Genomic DNA, 18,120 nt, shown 5'->3' with positions numbered 1-18,120 from the left:
TTCTGACCACGTGATCCCGGGAGCTTTACCCTGTCTGAACTAGCTCCCTCCACCAAAATTTCTCGTCAGTAAATTTTCTGGAGCTTGAAATCTTCGAGGAAAAGTGAAAAATATCCAACCACCTCGACAGCGACCACAAAACATCGGATATAGTAGATTCGTCAATTACCTTTATCCAAGATGGCGCTTGTATCGACAAAGAAAGACCAAGAGGTTGATTACACAATCAAGCCGGAAGCTTTAACTCCAGCTATTGACACCAGCAGCTGGCCATTATTGTTGAAGAACTATAACAACTGTATGTGTGAAGTTATTTGATCAATTGAATCATTACTGACATTGCTTAGTACTTGTCCGCACTGGACACTTTACCCCGATTCCCAATGGCTGCACACCGCTGAAGAGAGACCTCAAGTCCTACATCAGTTCCGGTGTCATTAACCTCGACAAACCCTCGAACCCTTCCAGTCACGAAGTTGTAGCTTGGGTTAAGCGCATGTTAAGGTATATATCAATCTATGCGCATTCAAGTTGCGACGAAAGCTAATTGTTACAAACTTTAGAGTTGAGAAGACTGGTCACAGTGGTACCCTCGATCCAAAGGTTACCGGATGTTTGATTGTCTGTATTGATCGCGCAACAAGACTCGTAAAATCGCAACAAGGTGCAGGAAAGGAGTATGTCTGTGTTATCAGATTACACGACAAACTCCCAGGCGGGGAAGCTCAATTTGCGCGCGCCTTAGAGACCTTGACTGGTGCTCTCTTCCAGCGTCCTCCTCTCATTTCCGCCGTCAAGCGTCAACTTCGTATCAGAACTATCCACGAGAGCAAACTTTATGAATTCGATAATGACAGACATTTGGGTGTTTTCTGGGTTAGCTGCGAAGCCGGTACATATATCCGTACTCTCTGTGTCCATCTTGGATTATTGTTGGGTGTTGGTGCACACATGCAAGAGTTGAGGAGAGTACGAAGTGGTGCTATGGATGAGACCAAAGATATGGTTACTCTCCATGATGTTTTGGATGCTCAATGGATGCAAGACAACGCACGCGACGAGGCATACTTGAGAAAGGTTATTCAACCATTGGAGACCCTTCTTACTACTTACAAGAGAATTGTCGTCAAGGATAGTGCAGTCAATGCTGTCTGTTACGGTGCCAAGTTGATGATTCCTGGATTGTTGAGATACGGTATGTTTGTCATAAAAATCTTCTCCCAATCCGCAATGATTAGACACGAGTTTCATGCACCACTCATATAGCCTTCGGGTTGTTGATGAGGAACAAACCACTTTTGAGAATGAGCAATGCGATATCATCCCATGTTTGAGATTTAAAATGAGGAGAATTCACGCTAATCAACCTTACAGAGGCCGATATTGAGGTTCACGAGGAGGTCGTCCTTATGACCACCAAGGGAGAAGCTATTGCTCTCGGTATCGCACAAATGTCCACTGTTGAACTATCATCTTGCGATCACGGTGTTGTTGCCAAGGTTAAGCGTTGTATTATGGAACGTGATCTCTACCCACGCAGATGGGGGATGGGACCAGTAGCAATCGAGAAGAAGAAGATGAAGACTGAGGGCAAGCTCGATAAATACGGAAGACCAAATGAAGCCACCCCAGCCAAGTGGAACAACGAATACAAGGATTTCAACGCTCCTCCTGAAGAGGGAGCTATCGCTATCCACCCAAAACCTGAAGTAGTCACCGCTGCTGCTGCTCCAGTACTTGCACCAATCGATGGAAACGCTGCCGAGGATGATGAAGAGAAGAGTGATAAAAAGAGAAAGAGACATGATGGAGAGACAGCCGAAGAGAAGGCTGAGAGAAAGCGCAAGAAGAAGGAGAAGAAGGTCAAGAGGGAATCAAAGAAATCCACTGGCGGCAGTTCTGACAGCGAGTAAAGTCGAAAAGTAGAATTTTCACTTAGCTCACTGTCATGATTGGATCTCGGTATAGATTTCCTCTTTTCTTTTTTCTCTGTTTTCTTATTCCTTACGGTGGGGATGAGAATTGGCGTTGATCAATGTTACTGTCTCTTTATGTGTGCAACGAATGCAGCATAGCTTTTGTATCATACTTGCATGGGTTCTTATTTGCAGGCAGGGTAGTTATAAAAGAATTCATTAAATAGGAAATTGAATAAAAGTATAGTTAAAATTACATTGCATGTTACATATCGATGTTTGGTGATATATTATTCTTTTGCACGTCGGCGTATTTGATATCAAGTCAATATAGAGACCAAGTAGCAACTACATAGCGATTATACTGTATAACACTCGTGTCCACATGTTGTCTCCTCACCACTTGGTCGGTTGTATTGTCTATGCTACTGGAAATCGTACTTCACCTCTCCATCTATCCAATACAAACATATTTTACTACTCAGGACATAACATACATATACTTTCGGCTCTCTTCTCTTCCAACACTCTTATCAATTTTCGAGTTTCTTTCCCTGCGCTGCCCTCTTCATATTCATCTTATCAAAGCTAATCCCAGCTTCATGTCCCACCAGGATGCAAATCCGAGGAATTGAAATTCTTAGGGTTTGTGTAGATGTGTGGGGCATGTGGATGTGCGTGTGTATGGATGGGTATATGTATGTGTGTAAACCTAGATATATAGTTATCCGGAGATAGGATAACATGTTAACATCATCTCTTCAATCTCTTCAATCTCTTCAATCTCCAAATTCTAAATTCCAAGTTCCAAGTCGTAGATAGGTTTGATAGCTTTAGTCTTTAGTTCTGTACTATTCCTAAATTTTGATATATCTATACTAATACATACTTCAGTTCACTTCACATATTGAGAATGATAATGAGGATGATTCTAGAATCTGAAGTCTGGAAGGATAGTCAGTACTGATAATAATATGTATATCTATATTCATATAAAACTACGCTCAAAATCCGCTAAACGAACTTTAAAAAGGAGAGAAGAAATGAGAACTGAGATTAGAAGTTAGAGGCTAGTTTTTGATTCAAGCCTCAGCATGTTAAGGAAAGTTCTCCTCATATATAACTTTAACCTACTAATCACTCTTTTAAAAGTGCTTCCGAGAACATTTATAATCACACCTCGATACTAAGTATATTAGATATATATATATATCTGTAGAGGTACTAGGTATTCGATCTTGGTGAATTATCTATCCGTTTTGTATTTTTCAGGAATCAGGAGTTAGGAGTCAAATGATGATGATGATAATATTTATAAGTTCTGTACAATAGAATGGAATAGGTACTAGAGAAGATGTGAATTGAAGTTGAACTGTGATGTTATTTTACTTCTGAGATGTTCTTTTTTTACCCGATTTCTTTTCTTTAATTTGATTTAATGAGAAATTTAATTTCAGAGATCTGATTTCTAAGATCTCATACTTTACTTAATCTTATACAGTTACACTTGATCTTATATTTAATCTCACTTTTAATCTCATTTATATACACCGTCAAAGAGTAGAAAAGTTGTATATAAATCGCAACCTATCAACACATGTACAATATGCCCCTCCTCTCTCTCCTTATTTTTCCTCCTCCCCCTCAAAAACAACACAAATCAAGAATTCCCTCGCCTCTCCCATCTCATAACTCACACTTCACACCACACTCACCATACCATAAATAACATATCAGCAATGGCCTCACATCCCTCACATCCCCATATCCCTACCACTCGCCCCCAACCCACTTAAAGGTTTCCTCGTCTCTTCAAAAACTCAGACCACAATCTACTATGAATATCCACACAAGAGTCTAATCAGTACATTAAACTTAATATATAATCTTCAGTTCTCAAAATTATATAACTATCAGGAAAGATATAAATGATTTGTAATTCATCTATACGTAATTATTTTAAGACAAAATTATATATAGACTTTAATTTTATACTATAAGTTTTTATCATTTAATATATAAACTTTTATAGAAGTTTGTTGTAAGAGTTGCTCTGTTTGTTAGGAAAAGTGATGATGAGATTAAGAGTGCTCTCACCCCTGAGAATCACTCAAGAATCAAAATTCAAAATGTATTCGAGAGTCGAGAATCAGGAGAACATACAGGAGGAAAGGTAGTAGTAGTAGTACTTGGTGATCAACTGAATAGCAGATGGAAATCAAAATACGAAGGACGGTGAATATGTAGGTATACTAGAATGCTACCCGGGTTGATAGAAATTTAAATATTAGGATTCGATCGGGGTGGATTGTGATAGGGTACTATTGGGGGTGTCATGGGTGTTATGGGTGTTATAAATGGTAGTAGTACTGGTATTGGTAGGACCGGGTAAGATGATATAGATATCGATTTACTTGGTAGATATGAAATTGGCAGAACAGCAGCAAGTAGACTAGCATGACCACTGCTACTTGGCAAATAATCAATCTTCAAAGTCTAGGATGAATCACATAGATAACGACTTTAGCATCTAGTCAACTTACAAAATTTCATCAACACGACATACACATAGCACAGCAGAAAGCCATCTCAAACCCAACCATTCATCAACATCTCATGTATTCGATCCCTCACAACCACCCCTAAGCCTTAAAGGCACTAACAATACTAATGACATCCTCATCCGCCACAAAATGACCCAACCCCACTCTCTGGGGCACATGTCTCGCGCTCGCTCCCCAAACCAACGCATATTTAAAAGTATCCTTCAAGGTCCTATGAATCTGATCACAAACATCTTCAATCCGCGATCCACTCCTTACAATCAACGCTTCCGAGAAATCCGGATCTACTCCCTTCCTCTTCGTATAGATACGAATGAGTTTCAATTCTTCCCAGCAGCGATCAACAACATCGCGAATGCCGAGATCCATTTCGCAAGACATAACGACGGTGTGGGGTTCCCGAGCGAGTTTGTCGAGGAAATCGAGAGAGACGCTGTCGATTTTGTTGTAGACGTATAGACATTTGATGTATTTGCGATGGTCTTTCATGATGACGTCGATGAAATCATCGACGGTGCAGTATTCATCTCGAACGAGAACTTCGCAGTTAAGAATTTTGTAGTCTCGGAGAATGTTGTAGATCATCTTCTGATCGATATATTTGGGTGGTGTTTGGAAGGTGATTTTCATGCCGCCAGCGGCTTTAGGTTTGAGGTAGATGTTTCTGGATGTGTTAGCTGTAAATCTACCACACCATATTTCTTAGTATAGATGAAGAAGTGAAAATATACATACGGTGGTTCCCTGTTCAGCCTAATCCCAACAGCTTCCAATTCCGCCTCCAACAACGCTCTCTGCTCCGCCTTCTTCGTAGCATCCAAAACCATCAAAATCAAATCACTCGTCTTCGCCGCACTAATAACCTGTCTTCCTCTACCCTTTCCCTCTGCCGCCCCCTCAATAATACCCGGCAAATCCAGAATCTGAATCTCCGCCCCTCCATACTCCAATACACCAGGAATAGCCGTTAGCGTCGTAAACGAATAAGCCGCCACGACAGATTTCGTCTTGGTAATCTTGGACAAGAAAGTAGATTTTCCCACAGATGGGAAACCCACTAGGGCAATTCGCGCATCTCCGGATTTGGATACGTCGAAACCTGTGCCACCAGCTCCTCCAGCTCCTGGACCGGGCTCGAGAAGTTGGGCGCGGTAACGGGCGAGTTTTCTGGATTGCGTGGTGAGCAAGAAGAATCATTTGTCAGGAGAAGCCAAAAAGAAAAAGAACAAACAAACCCTTTGAGAAGTCCAAGATGATATTCTATAGCATATCATATCAGTGATGATCACGTGTTGCGAGTTCTTCCAAATAGTACATACCAGTCGCCTTATTTTCTATTCTCACAATTAGTACACATTCACACGATGATTCCCACCTCTCCAATCATCACACATGCAGCCCAAACCCTCCAGGTTCATTCAACTTACTCTGCGTCCTCCTCATCTCATCCTCAATCCTTCCACAGCATTAGTATTCATCATCCACATTTCATTTCCCCTACACCCCCCCTTCCCGACACCAGAAAACTCACTCCTTGATCTTTTCCGTAATATTAACCATCTTGACGACTTTGGGCTCTACAAGCCAGTATAACCTGCAATTTCAAAGAAGCGTGTACGAGAAGAATCCAACTTGTGATTTTTCGAGGTTCTCGTTTGGGCACACAAAAGCGGTGGAAGATGGCAGAAACAGACCAATTTTTTTGAGAGTTTGTTTTTCTGACACGGCCGGAAATGAGCTCTAGAGAGTGTTCTTATTCCTAGTCGATGTAATTTTTTAAAATTTTGTCCCTAAAATGCGAGATGTCAATTACAAAAGTGAACAATTTTTCAGACGTGCAACAAAACTATTTCTACCGATGTTGACCCGCCACACACGTGATTATCCCTCCCTGCAACAAATGACTTGGGAGCTTCTCGGTAGGTTATGGGCAAATGACACTCGAGTATTTTGATTCATTCGAACCTTTTATTAATTTGCTTGCAGAATTGATGGGCACGGTAAAACAATTTAATTTTTTGTCTTGCGATACTTGAGGTAAATCTTTTCTTTCAATCTATCTATTTTATCTTCTCATCTATCCATTAAGTAGAGTGAGTGTTTCTTCACTCTTCCATTTTTCCTCCATCAAAGCCATCCATCCATTATTGATTTTACCATCAACCCTCTGAAACAGGAGTTTCAGTGATCCATTATAGCCAAAGAAAACGAAAGAAATGCAAAACCATCGCTTAGCTACGCCATGCCAATATGCAATCAATCAATCAATCAATCAATCAATCAATCTATACCCGCCTTCGCATCGACACCCCCCCCTCTCTCCTATCAACCCTTTCCACAGCTCTTCCATCACTCCTCTCCGCATCCCTAAAAACTCCCTGTTCCAGCATCCCCCACCTAGGAACCCATCTGCACCAAGACCAAGCCCCCTGACCTGTAATCGTCGTCACAAAATTAGTTACGACAGAGCCCTCATTTATCTCTCTAACATGCCCCCCTATCATGGAGCAAACTAAAGCAATGATTTAGGCGTCGACTTCTTCTGTCCTACAGTCGATCTCAAGCCTGAGGTTTGGATAGCTAATGTTGGATCATACATTCTTCCTATAATCCACTCATCGAGTTGCTCATCATTCATACCACGAATAGCAGGTTCACGATCGAAGTTGAATTGCTGAGCTGCGCGGATTACTTGACGAGCGACAATGACGCTTACTTCGCGAATGCGGTTGAGTTCAGGATAGAGACGACCGGCGGAAATTTCGGAAGGGGTAAGGGAGGTGCTGAGGGCTTCGGCTGAGGCGTAGATCTGTGGGATCATTGGCTTAGTTATTTTGAGATTCACAAGAAAGGACATGTAAATTGAACGTACCATTTCTTGATTGATGCACGAGGCTTTGCAAAGAATTGATCCGAGTCCGATACCAGGGAATACATACATATTGCTAGTATCTCATTAGATTTCAAACACGGTAACACGGCACGCGAGAATACTTACTTTCCTTGTCCAGCAGAATATGTTTTGCCATCTTGAACATAATCTGGGAATGGACTTCCACTAGCAAACAAGGCTCTGCAATCGGTCCATTTCATAGCTTCCTCGAATGTACATTCAGCTTGACTAGAAGGATTAGATAGTGGAAAGATGATCGGATTCTTATTCAACCGGGCCATTTTTCTGACAATTGACTCATCGAAAATCCCTCGGATAGTGGATAATCCCATCAAAATGGTAGGCTTAACATAATCAACCACTTCTGGAAGAGTTTTGTATTGCTTTCCCTCGTTGTCATCACGGGCAAAGTAGACTTTATGGTCAGCCAACTTATCACCTCTGTCGGTTGTGATCAGACCCTACGGAAATTAGCTTCTGATTTCAAGCAAGAATGGAAGAGTTTATACCTTAGTATCAACAAACCAAAAGCAACGACGTGCCTCATCTTCCGTCAATCCCTCTTTTCGGAAGAATTCCACAATTTGTTGCGCAACACCTACGCCAGCACTACCTGCACCCATGAAAACAGCTCTCTGGTCTTTGACAGGAATACCTGTTCGACGTAAAGCATTAATGATACCTGCCAAGATGACCGCACCAGTACCCTGAATATCATCATTGAAACAAGGATATCTGTTCTGGTATTTTGCGAGAGATGGGAAAGGATTTTTGAAATCCTCATATTGAACGATGATCCTATTCTTGAATTAGTAAATTTCCTTCCACCGAGAGAACATCTGAAGCATACCCAGGCCACATCTTGTTCAAAGCCACCATCAACTCCTCCATAAACTCAGCTTCCTCTTTGGTAGAGACCCTCTTCATTCGATTTCCCATATATAATGGATCTTTGAGAAACCTTTCATTGTTGGTACCAAGATCCAAGGTAATTGGCAAGGTCTTCGAAGGATGAATACCGGCACATCCAGTGTATAATGCCAGTTTACCCACTGGAATACCCATACCATTAACACCCAAATCACCCAAACCAAGAATACGAGAACCGTCAGTAACGACCGTCATCTCAACTTCTGAATGACGCCAATTGCTGAGGACTTCTTCAAGATTTCCTCGATCATGGTAGGAGAGATATAAACCTGTTCTTGTCAGTTTTTGATATTGAAGTCTGGGAAGATTATGGAATACCTTCGGGTTGTTGATAAATCTCTGACCATCTCAAACATGCTTCTCCAACCGTTGGCGTATATATCAAAGGCGTGATATCCTACAGACAATTGTCAACTCCAATTGCAATTATTTCACTTGTATCCCATCCCCTCAATCCTTCAATCCCTCATCCGCTCACCTCCTCTCCTTGAAAGATCAAAATAAAAACATACCGTCAAATTCTCCTGCACCAATCGATAAAATAAATGAACATTATTATTTCTCAAATTACTGAGATACATATATTTTTCAATAGGAGTCTTCTTGGCATTTAATTGTTGAAGACCTTGTATCAAATCAGCATATTCTCTCCACATCAAGAAGCTATCCTCTTGAATGGACAATCATATCAAATTCATCCTCAAAAATACTCACATCTTGTTGTCTGAAGCTTATGACTTTCCACACTAGGAGGAACAAGACCCAATGTCTTATTCTTTCTTCTCATCTCTATTGAATGTGAGGTATCGGGATATATACTATACGTATTCCATTATTAGTTTATCTTCTTCAACATTGATATACCTACCCAGGTATAATCATCAACATCTCAAACCCGAACTCCCCGCCCAATGCCCCCTCAAAACAAAAAGGAGACAGAAACAAACAAACTCGTGACTCACGGATGCTCGAATTTATTCATATTGACAATATCTTTCTCTGAAAATCTCTCATCCAAAGACGGCATAAGGTTATTCTTCGTAGCTGTAGGATCAACAAATGATTTATAGGATCTAGGAATCTTCGTATCTAAGTGCTGATTGGGACTCTCATCAAAAGATCTCACGTCTGCACTCTCTGGTTTTGTAGCCGCTCCGGAAGCTGTCGATTGGGATCGATTCATAATCATGGGGAAGGAGCATAGCCTTGTGCCACGGATATGGCTATGGCTCAGAATCTGAACCCTGGAAAATCGTAAGCCTCGGTACATTTCGTCCCTTTACCTAGGTAATGTTGGTTCCAGATTTATCGTACAGAGTAAGAGATGATTGGACTTTTCTCTTGAGGATATTTTTGATAGGATGAGGAAATGGATGGATTGGGTTATAGGGGAAAAGGTCGAATTTTCAACAAAATGGGCAGAAAAAAGTATGTATCGTAGGAAATTGAGATTTTGGGCAACAATAAGACGTGAATTGAGTGGGTCAATCGTGTATATACGGGACCAAAAAGTCCATTTTTATGTCACTTTCCCTTCTCGCTCGTTAACCCAAAACCTCAGCTTAAGCCATATCGGAGGGTTGAGGAAGGAATGACATGAAAATCTTCTGGTATCAAATCTTCTTTTTATTCAATATTACATACTCAAGTATACATACATATACTTCTTAACTATCCAATCAATCTAATTATACCTTTACATTCTTCACCGCATTCTCTACTTTTGTGTTTTTGGAGGGGAAGTCCGGGGATGAACATCATGCCATGCCAACAGAACTATTTTCGAATATCGAGGGACGCGCACAATGGTGTTAGAACATGTTAGAACAATGTAAGCCGTGTCTTAGTGCCTAAAGAAAAAGATTATCTTTACCTTTCTCTTCTGAGTGTGCCGTGTCCGAGCTTCTAATGCATTTTGGGCGTATCCGAGGTCGGAGCTATTGCTTGCTGCTAGGTGATTATTCATTGCTGCGTCAATCCGTTAACTCATCAACTCATCGGTATATCAGCCAGAGCGCCTTGAGGTGCATCTCCCGCAGTGACATTTAGACCGTTCATCTGCACTGTGTTGTTCTCGGCATGAGAATTGAGGACCGTTTGTTGGTTAAGTGTATTTCGCCATTCGACAAATTCATCAGATAGTATGCCACCATGCCCCTTTTCTTCTACCTTGAATACCTCAATGGCCATGGATTTCTCTCTCCTTCGGATCTTCCACACACCATCACCGATGATAGTTGCTTTCAGGACTATCTTTGTTAGCCACAACAGGAATGAACAATGGTTCTAACTTACATTGAAGAATCTGATTTGCGAAGTTGATACACATATCTCCATCCCATGAATTGTTTCCTCCTCTCTTCACCATGCCAGGTATTTGGGCGGTGTTGATTCTTTCGACGCTTTGAAGAATTCCATCAGGACTTCGTTTCCCGACTATGATATGAGGAACTCCAAGCAAAAATGACTGGAGCCAGAATTTCAGAAGCTTTTTCTCAAAATTCTGCTCATCTCCTCTATGTCTAGGAGTCACGCTTGTTTTTAACTCAAGCCATTCCGTAGATTTTCCATCCTTAGACTTTGATCCCTTATATACTGGACTCTTGTTAGATACGAATCATCAAGCTATAAGCTCTGTAAACATACTTCCGTCAACTTCTCCACCAATAACCACAGCATTACTTCCAATTTTTGTTTTTACAATGGAACAATATTGGGTATGGTTATTGACCATCTCAGTATCTCGATTCTCGATATAATCTCGAGACGTTTCTGGCCACGGCGTAGGCATAAGGCATAAAGTTTCGAACTTATATCCTATCTACAGTCAATGAAAATTACGAAAATCCATCCAAGATACCCCAGACTTACCCCAAAAACTCATCATATCTCCTGAAGGTCTTCCTGGTTGTGGTCGCTGTCGTGCATCTTGCCTAGCTCTGGCCATAACTTTATATTGATGATCTTCCTCGACAAAGCTATACAAGTCAGCTTGATGCCCACACGACGATAGTTCATCATCAAGCATACATTGTTTCCTTCACCTCGATTAGTCCCGAAAATCTGAAACCTCATACCCATTACTCAACTTACCTCAAAACACGTGGCATTCATCTGGAACCCATCTCTAGAGTCAAACAAACTCGCAATAATCTATACCCATTCTCATTAGCGTTTTCCTTACTTATTTCTCCTCGATTTAGACGCACTTTGGTCATCATCCCCCTCCAAGTAATAATGTCCGCCTCAGTCTTAAGATTTGTCGTTTTCTCTTTCTCGATCAATGACCTCAACAACGATTCCAGATGTTCGTCCTTAGAATCATCATGTTTACGGAATGTTTCAAATCCACGATTCAAATCCGTCCCTGTATCCGGCGGATAATACCAGCGAATTGAAGAATCATCTAAATGAAACTCGTGATTGTCATCATAAGAAAAATGAGCGATCTCCTATTTTAATTGTTAACCTTAGTCCAGAAAAGATGAAGTGGTGGTTGGCGAAGAACAATATACCTGTGGTCTGGAAATTGCAGTATTACCAGCTTCACGAGTTCTCTCAAATTGATTTAGGGGGAGAGTATTAAATACATGGACTTGAGGATGTGTTTGATTGTGAGTATTCATGATGAAGTGACATCTAGGTATGGGAATTGATAATGTTCTAATAGGAATTTGGATGATCTATGAATATTAAAAATTCCACGAATGGGGGAAGACTCGAGATATCAAAAATCGTGATGTGAATAAATGCTAGATTGGTTGTCAGGTGCTGGCTTGAACGAGAACAAGTCTAGACATTAAATTCGCTTGAGACAAGGCAATGAGGCAAGACAAGGCAAAAAGTGTACCTACCAGGGACGGAGTACTCGAGTAGCTCTATGGAGTCAATGGGATGGTTTCGTCTGATTTGTCTAGATGATCCCCCGTTCATGCTTGTTCCCCGCTAATGCAATATTTACAGCCTTACAATAATTCAATGTTTACTTTACCTGGGTAGTGGTTCTGCGAGAGCTATATGTGACCAATGGTTACTGGGCAATTTGGTCATTACAGTACAGTACAGTACAATACAATACCAACATCCATAGCTATCCTCTTCTAAATATTGATATACGTCCTATACCTTTACCATTCCTTCGATTACTTCTCTCTCTACCTTTTCACAACCAAATCCGCATCGAAAAACAAACAAAACAAATCTTCCTCCAAACCTCCAAACCTCCAAACCTACAGGCGATTTATAGACCTACAAACCAAATCACACCAGCAACATGCCCGAACGTCGCAATCCCACCAGCGCCAATGCACCCATCCGCCCCTCCGTCCGCCGTAGTCTCTTTCCCTCCCACCTGCGCACCTCTCACACCGCATCCACCACCCCTTCGCACACCTATTCTCACACCACCCCCACCAACCCCGCCCCCTCGCATCCCATCCCATCGCTCCCCCGTCGTCCAACCACTTCCTCAACCAGCACATCTGCCGAAACGCTTCGTCTAGACCACGCATCCACATTTCCTTCGCATTCCTCACACTCCAACGATCGCGATGCGAATTTTCATTCCTTCTCGCATAATGGACATGAAAGGAATGGGAGTCGGAACAATAGTACCCTGTCGTTTGATGGCACGACCGATATAGTAATGCGGGATAAGAATGGCGATTTTGATATTGGGAGTATGATGATAGGAGGGGGGATAGATCCGGGAGGGGATCTGTCGCTTGGAGCTGATGATGAGGATATGGTTGGGGTTGAGGGAGAGGAGGAGAGTGAGTTTGTTGTTTTCTTTCCCTTGGAGGTCTGGAAGATAAGAGTGTAAGGAGGAGATGGAAAGAGGGGGAAAAGTTTTATTACGGAGAAATGCTAATGCAACCTTGGAATAGGAGAAAGACAACGCCTCAATGATTCGATAAAACATCATCAACGAGATCGCAATCGTGCGCCGAGTGAACCCGCCGGTTAGTACGATTCTTGCCTAAAATATACTTCTTTGTACACTGGGTCCCACCAAAGTTCATATATCAAACAGATATTAGAACTTGCGCAAAGATGATACTAACCGAATATCTAGAATTACTAGAAGCAGTACGGAATAGTCTACGCGCGAAGACAGCTGCGCTATCAGATGATAACTGGATGTATGAAGCGGAAAATGAAGGGGTTGTTCGATAGGAGTGAATAAATTCTGCAGAACTCATGCTCACAATAGAGATGCGATACAAACCTGCAATAAGAGCGTTGGAGCGACTTGTATTGGATATGTTATGTAGGATACCGCTGGGCTAGCACGCTGGCAATACTTGAGGTAGAGACAAATCTGTTTAACACGGCGTAAAGTTTAGATGGATGCATGGAACGGGAATTGGGATACCCAGGGTTGGTCCTTCAAATTGGGGTAGTTTTACGGAGTATTGGTATTAGTATTGGTATCTATCTTTTTTCCTTCTCTGGAATTGAATGACTGTAGTTTGAGACCATCAATCATCCATTACTCCCCCATCCAACGTAAACCCTCGGCTCTAATCTAGACCCTCGGCCACTGGTGCACTCCCCGACTGACCAATCCTCCTAGCCTGCGGTTGCTGTGCTCCACCTCCCATCCCACCCCCAAACATACTCCCCATCATATCCAACAAAGGATTTCCCTGTCTCGGTCTCTGAATGCCAAAATACATTTCTCCCACACTCGTCAACGCCTCCTCCCACATCTCCCCAGCCTCCTTCATCTGTCCCGCATACTTCTTCGTCAACTGTTTGAAATCCAACGAATTTCCCTTCTGCACCGCCACCAACAACAGGCCCAGAAAATTCAACAACGGAATCGACGGATAAATCTTAATATCCTCATTCGTGCCCCCCAATTCCTGCACCGTCAACCCCGCATTCACCTCTCGCAACCGGCTCGTAAAACTCCCCAAACTCTTGCGCGCATCCCGCACATTCCCCACCAGCAAATAGGGCAACACCGCTCGACTCGCATACAACGCCGCAGTGTGACTATCATCCTCAACATACCATTCATATTCCATCTTGGCCAACACCTCTGCCGAATCCTTCGTACCCAATATCAAGTGTCGTTCCGCATCATATACTTCTCCTTCCTCTGCGAGCAAACTTCCTATCACATGGTGTAATTCTGGATCTCCGGCGGGATACGCAGAGGTTTTGGAACTCCACGCGATGGTTTCGGTGATGAAGCGCTTGCGGCTTGGTTCCTCGGGGGAAAAGGCACGGAGGAGGGTGAAGAGACGACCTTTGGATGAGGAATCGCAGGGGAGAGATGAAGTGTTGTAGACTTCGAGGAGGAAGAGAGCGAGATCGCCGCCGGAACCGCCTTGAGCGGCTTGGAGAAGGGAGAGAGAAACGGAATAGAGAATGTCGGCTGCGGCGGGGTAGTTTTGGGATTTGATGTAGCGGGAGGCGACGACCCGGGTTTGTTGGTGTGCTTCGTAGTAGGTGCCTTCTGCGGTTTTTGGGGGGTGGTTAGTGAGGAATGAGGAATGGTTTTGGGTGGAGTGAGGTGGGAGAGAAGAAGGAGAATGAGTAAGAGGGGGAGGAAGGAGTTACGAATTCTTACTTTTCTTGCAAACGCGCAATGATCTTATCGATCTTTGCAGACATTTTGGTGGTATGGTATAATCTCAAGACCTTTATTTAGATTGTAAGAATTTTCTAGATTAAAATGAAGTTTTGTGCACTGCGTTGTGTTCTGCGACGAGGTGGTTAAAATTGCACAAGCTTGAGAGGTGGTGGGATGAGATTCAAAGCTCGGAAGTTATTACGTGGTGGTGGCGCGGCCGCTGCAGGGAAATTTATAGTGAGCCTTGAATTGAACCAAGTACTGACGGAATGACAGCAGTTCAATCGATTAGAATTGAAAATCTGGGGTTACAACAAATCATGAAATTGAAATAGTCCTTTAATTAATTTAGCATATGAAGGCACCAGCAATATAATGGGCTCAAGATTAGCTGTTCTTTTTACTTCTACGCTTGCAATAAATGTGCTCCCGGTGAGCTGAACTCCTGTACGCTGAATCTCAAGTTCACCGGGGGTATACCTACAAAACATTTCCAAAATGGTCAAGTTACCTTGTAGATACCTATCTAGTACTCAAGGTGTCTAAGAAAATGCACTAAGAATAACTCAGTGGTACCTACTCTTCATTCGCAACTTTACTAGGATTTCATTCAATGTACACAAATCACAGTCAAAAAGCTTCAGGAAAATTAGATAGATAAATAGTAAACTTGCTAATTCGAAAAAGCCAACGTATCATTTGAAAAAAAAATTGAAATTTGGAAATTCCAGAGTCATAATCTCGTTCCTGTCACCTATCACCAAACGAATATTGTGATGTTATCCACTCAAATTGCCCTTCGTGCTTTCCCCCTAAGAAATAGATTCTCACAATTATGAACGCGCAATTAGTAACGCTAGATTTCTGTTAATACATCTTTGTCTTGAAGGCTAATGGAATCAATCTACTTACAGGAGGAACTGGTGGGCCTCCACCTGGTCTGTATTGTTGTTGACCAGGATAAGCACCACCTGGAGGAGGAGCACCATATTGTCCTTGTTGTTGAGGAGGGTATTGGCCTTGTTGTTGTGGAGGATATCCACCAGGTTGTTGTCCATAGCCTTGAGGAGGGCCTGGAGGAGGGGCATAACCCTGTTGTGGTTGTCCATATTGACCGCCAGGTGGTGGAGGACGGCTTCCTTGTTCATCCTTGGTATCGTAGGAGGAATCAATGGCACCGACCAAAAGCTTCAATAACCACAAATCAGGGGTCAAATCTGTTCCTGGGTTGGTTCGGGCCATTTCATCCTGTTCGGCTTCGAAGTTGGATGTACAATCAATCAAATCTCCGATGGTTCTATCGTCATCGAGTTTCTTCAAGAATTCAGTAGCCTGCTTGTCATTTCCGACTTGGGCGAATTGATAAGAAATGGCTTGTTTTCCGTATGGAGTACGTGCGAGCTCGGCTGAGGAGTTCTTCACAAGTTGGAAAACATCGTCTTGGTTATCTGGTTGACCATCGGTAATAACGATAACCAAAACTGGCTTTTGAAGTGAGTTGGATCTGACCTTGCTCATGATCAATGGCTCTACCACCTTGTTTCTAAGTTGTGCACCTAATGGAGTCAAACCCTTGAATTGGACGCGCTTGACAAGTTCCTCAACTTCTGGCTCAGATCGAATGTGGTTTCCTTGTACATCACTGTTGATGAAGCGAACCTCGATTCCATCGGCATCGAATAGAGATCCGGCGTATGCGGCCCTTCCTAATACGAGCTTCATGTCATCAATACGGGAACCATTCTCCTGGAAAATCATAGAACCACTGTCATCTTTACGGAGTCAGTAATTTATTGTACGACGCTCAAAAAAGTTTGCGAACATACCAACGAAGAGAATAATGTCGAATAAAGCAAGCTTTACAATATCAGCACCCAGCTCCTTTGGTACGTTCCAGGTTTGGCACAGTTGATCAATTTTTTGTGGAGCAATGGCGCAAATTTGATCAAGAATTTGAGGGTTTCTGAAGAAGTTACCCAAGTTCTTCTCTCGGATAGTGTCCTCAAGAGATTGCTTAACCGCTTGTGGTGGAATAGAGCTTCCACCTGGAACGTAACCCAAAGGTCCGGCGCGAGGTGGAGCTCCTCCTTGTGGTGGACCACCAGGGTAGGCTTGATATTGCTGACCTATTTGAGATTGTGTTAGTTGGTTTCCAGTATTTTGTCTATATTGCGAAGGAGGAGGAAATGATTGCGTTGGTGTAGGGGGCTGGTCTCGTGGGTTCGATGGATATGGTTGATATGGCTGCTGATATTGCTGCGGAGGAGGTTGTGAATGCCCATATTGGCCATATTGGCCATATTGTTGGTATTGTTGGGGAGGTGGGGGTTGCCCATATGACGGGTTATACTGATTGTACTGTTGATGTTGCTGTGTTGGAGGTGGAGGTGGAGGATGTCCATATGACTGAGGATGGGGCGACGTTGGAGGTTGCCCATAAGGAGACGCTGGAGGTTGCCCATAAGGGGACGATGGAGGTTGCCCGTAAGGTGAGGGCTGCCCGCCATACGGAGATGGCGGAGGCTGCCCATAAGGGGACGGGGACGGTTGACCATACGATGGATATTGCGGATTGGGGGATGGGGATGGGTGCACAGGTGAAGAAATCTGACCTTGCTGACCTTGACCATACTGTGGTTGACCGCCAGTTGGCTATATTATAATCAGCAAACATTCATTTTCAAACAGACGTTGAGGGTTTGCAAGGAGTAAACATACATATGGTGGTTGACCAGGTTGAAGAGCTGGAGGAGCTCCTCCTTGTGCCTGCTGTGCAGCTGCCATCTTAGAAGCTAGCTGTTCCCCCGGATACGCATTAGTATTTGGTCTTCCGTACATCTTGATTTATGTGTATATAAAGACTTTAAAAGCTTACCCCCATTCTTTCGAAGTAAGATTTTAATAGTCTTGTGTAGTTTGGTTTTGAAGGATCTTCGTAAACAAAAGGATTCTCAAGTAGTTTATGTAGACAATGAAAGGTCTAGTTAAAGGTTGTCGTGGATATGTGAGTGATGGGGAGAAAGTAAACCGTGGCGGGCGTAGCTTAAGGTTAATATGATGGTGGGGTGATGATATAATGAAATACCTGTTGATGACGAACGCAGGGATTCACAGCCCTGTAACACGCTCTAACTATCTACGAAAGACCACAGTGAATTAAAACGGACCATTCACATCTGTTTTCGTCAAATTGTGTTGTTTATCCAAGGAAGAGGGATGAACTCTTGGTTGCCT

General features: G+C 42.8%; 7 protein-coding genes across 7 annotated transcripts; 2 read left to right on the top strand and 5 right to left on the bottom strand.

Annotated features, from left to right (window-relative positions):
- Positions 1-180: 180 nt before the first annotated feature.
- On the top strand, positions 181-1,913 carry EAF01_008791 (uncharacterized protein; the record flags this gene model as incomplete). Its single annotated transcript, XM_038917047.1, has 4 exons — positions 181-298; positions 348-504; positions 564-1,195; positions 1,375-1,913. 4 exons carry the CDS (start codon positions 181-183, stop codon positions 1,911-1,913), a joined length of 1,446 nt encoding a protein of 481 aa, XP_038767441.1.
- Positions 1,914-4,461: 2,548 nt separating this feature from the next.
- Positions 4,462-6,154, bottom strand: EAF01_008790 (uncharacterized protein). Its single transcript, XM_038917046.1, has 6 exons — positions 6,012-6,154; positions 5,908-5,936; positions 5,800-5,814; positions 5,716-5,740; positions 5,216-5,647; positions 4,462-5,144 (listed from the first exon to the last, which is right to left on the bottom strand). The coding sequence occupies exons 1-6, from the start codon at positions 6,038-6,040 to the stop codon at positions 4,559-4,561; spliced, it is 1,116 nt and encodes a 371-aa protein (XP_038767440.1). The 5' UTR covers positions 6,041-6,154; the 3' UTR covers positions 4,462-4,558.
- Positions 6,155-6,733: 579 nt separating this feature from the next.
- EAF01_008789 (uncharacterized protein) lies at positions 6,734-9,704 on the bottom strand. The gene is made up of 9 exons (XM_038917045.1): positions 9,266-9,704; positions 9,018-9,121; positions 8,816-8,928; positions 8,622-8,700; positions 8,224-8,572; positions 7,883-8,171; positions 7,479-7,834; positions 7,353-7,425; positions 6,734-7,289 (listed from the first exon to the last, which is right to left on the bottom strand). The coding sequence occupies exons 1-9, from the start codon at positions 9,571-9,573 to the stop codon at positions 6,993-6,995; spliced, it is 1,968 nt and encodes a 655-aa protein (XP_038767439.1). The 5' UTR covers positions 9,574-9,704; the 3' UTR covers positions 6,734-6,992.
- A 588-nt stretch (positions 9,705-10,292) lies between these two features.
- EAF01_008788 (uncharacterized protein) lies at positions 10,293-11,929 on the bottom strand (the record flags this gene model as incomplete). The annotated part of the gene is made up of 8 exons (XM_038917044.1): positions 10,293-10,552; positions 10,599-10,898; positions 10,950-11,120; positions 11,175-11,281; positions 11,334-11,341; positions 11,397-11,456; positions 11,513-11,755; positions 11,819-11,929. The coding sequence occupies 8 exons, from the start codon at positions 11,927-11,929 to the stop codon at positions 10,293-10,295; spliced, it is 1,260 nt and encodes a 419-aa protein (XP_038767438.1).
- A 647-nt stretch (positions 11,930-12,576) lies between these two features.
- Positions 12,577-13,478, top strand: EAF01_008787 (uncharacterized protein; the record flags this gene model as incomplete). Its single annotated transcript, XM_038917043.1, has 3 exons — positions 12,577-13,075; positions 13,190-13,264; positions 13,378-13,478. The coding sequence occupies 3 exons, from the start codon at positions 12,577-12,579 to the stop codon at positions 13,476-13,478; spliced, it is 675 nt and encodes a 224-aa protein (XP_038767437.1).
- A 347-nt stretch (positions 13,479-13,825) lies between these two features.
- Positions 13,826-14,927, bottom strand: EAF01_008786 (uncharacterized protein; the record flags this gene model as incomplete). The annotated part of the gene is made up of 2 exons (XM_038917042.1): positions 13,826-14,769; positions 14,897-14,927. 2 exons carry the CDS (start codon positions 14,925-14,927, stop codon positions 13,826-13,828), a joined length of 975 nt encoding a protein of 324 aa, XP_038767436.1.
- Positions 14,928-15,733: 806 nt separating this feature from the next.
- Positions 15,734-17,767, bottom strand: EAF01_008785 (uncharacterized protein; the record flags this gene model as incomplete). Its single annotated transcript, XM_038917041.1, has 5 exons — positions 15,734-15,742; positions 15,799-16,658; positions 16,713-17,538; positions 17,605-17,682; positions 17,762-17,767. 5 exons carry the CDS (start codon positions 17,765-17,767, stop codon positions 15,734-15,736), a joined length of 1,779 nt encoding a protein of 592 aa, XP_038767435.1.
- Between the last annotated feature and the right edge of the window lie 353 nt (positions 17,768-18,120).

This window comes from Botrytis porri (assembly GCF_014898465.1).
Source record: "Botrytis porri strain MUCL 3234 chromosome Unknown BPOR_012, whole genome shotgun sequence".
In the NCBI taxonomy this organism is placed as follows: Eukaryota; Fungi; Ascomycota; class Leotiomycetes; order Helotiales; family Sclerotiniaceae; genus Botrytis; species Botrytis porri.
This window is presented reverse-complemented; position numbering and strand designations above follow the sequence as displayed.

Bases quoted from the DNA above. Each gene is read 5' to 3' on its own strand.
- EAF01_008790 (XM_038917046.1), bottom strand. From the start codon at position 6,040: ATGGTTAATATTACGGAAAAGATCAAGGA. The intron at 5,937-6,011 runs GTGAGTTTTCTG...ATGCTGTGGAAG, and splicing joins ATTACGGAAAAGATCAAGGA to GATTGAGGATGAGATGAGGA. The intron at 5,648-5,715 runs GTTTGTTTGTTC...CACGCAATCCAG, and splicing joins CATCTTGGACTTCTCAAAGG to AAAACTCGCCCGTTACCGCG.
- EAF01_008789 (XM_038917045.1), bottom strand. From the start codon at position 9,573: ATGTACCGAGGCTTACGATTTTCCAGGGTTCAGATTCTGAGCCATAGC. The intron at 8,929-9,017 runs GTGAGTATTTTT...ATTTGATACAAG, and splicing joins TAAGCTTCAGACAACAAGAT to GTCTTCAACAATTAAATGCC. The intron at 7,835-7,882 runs GTATAAACTCTT...TAATTTCCGTAG, and splicing joins TTTGGTTTGTTGATACTAAG to GGTCTGATCACAACCGACAG.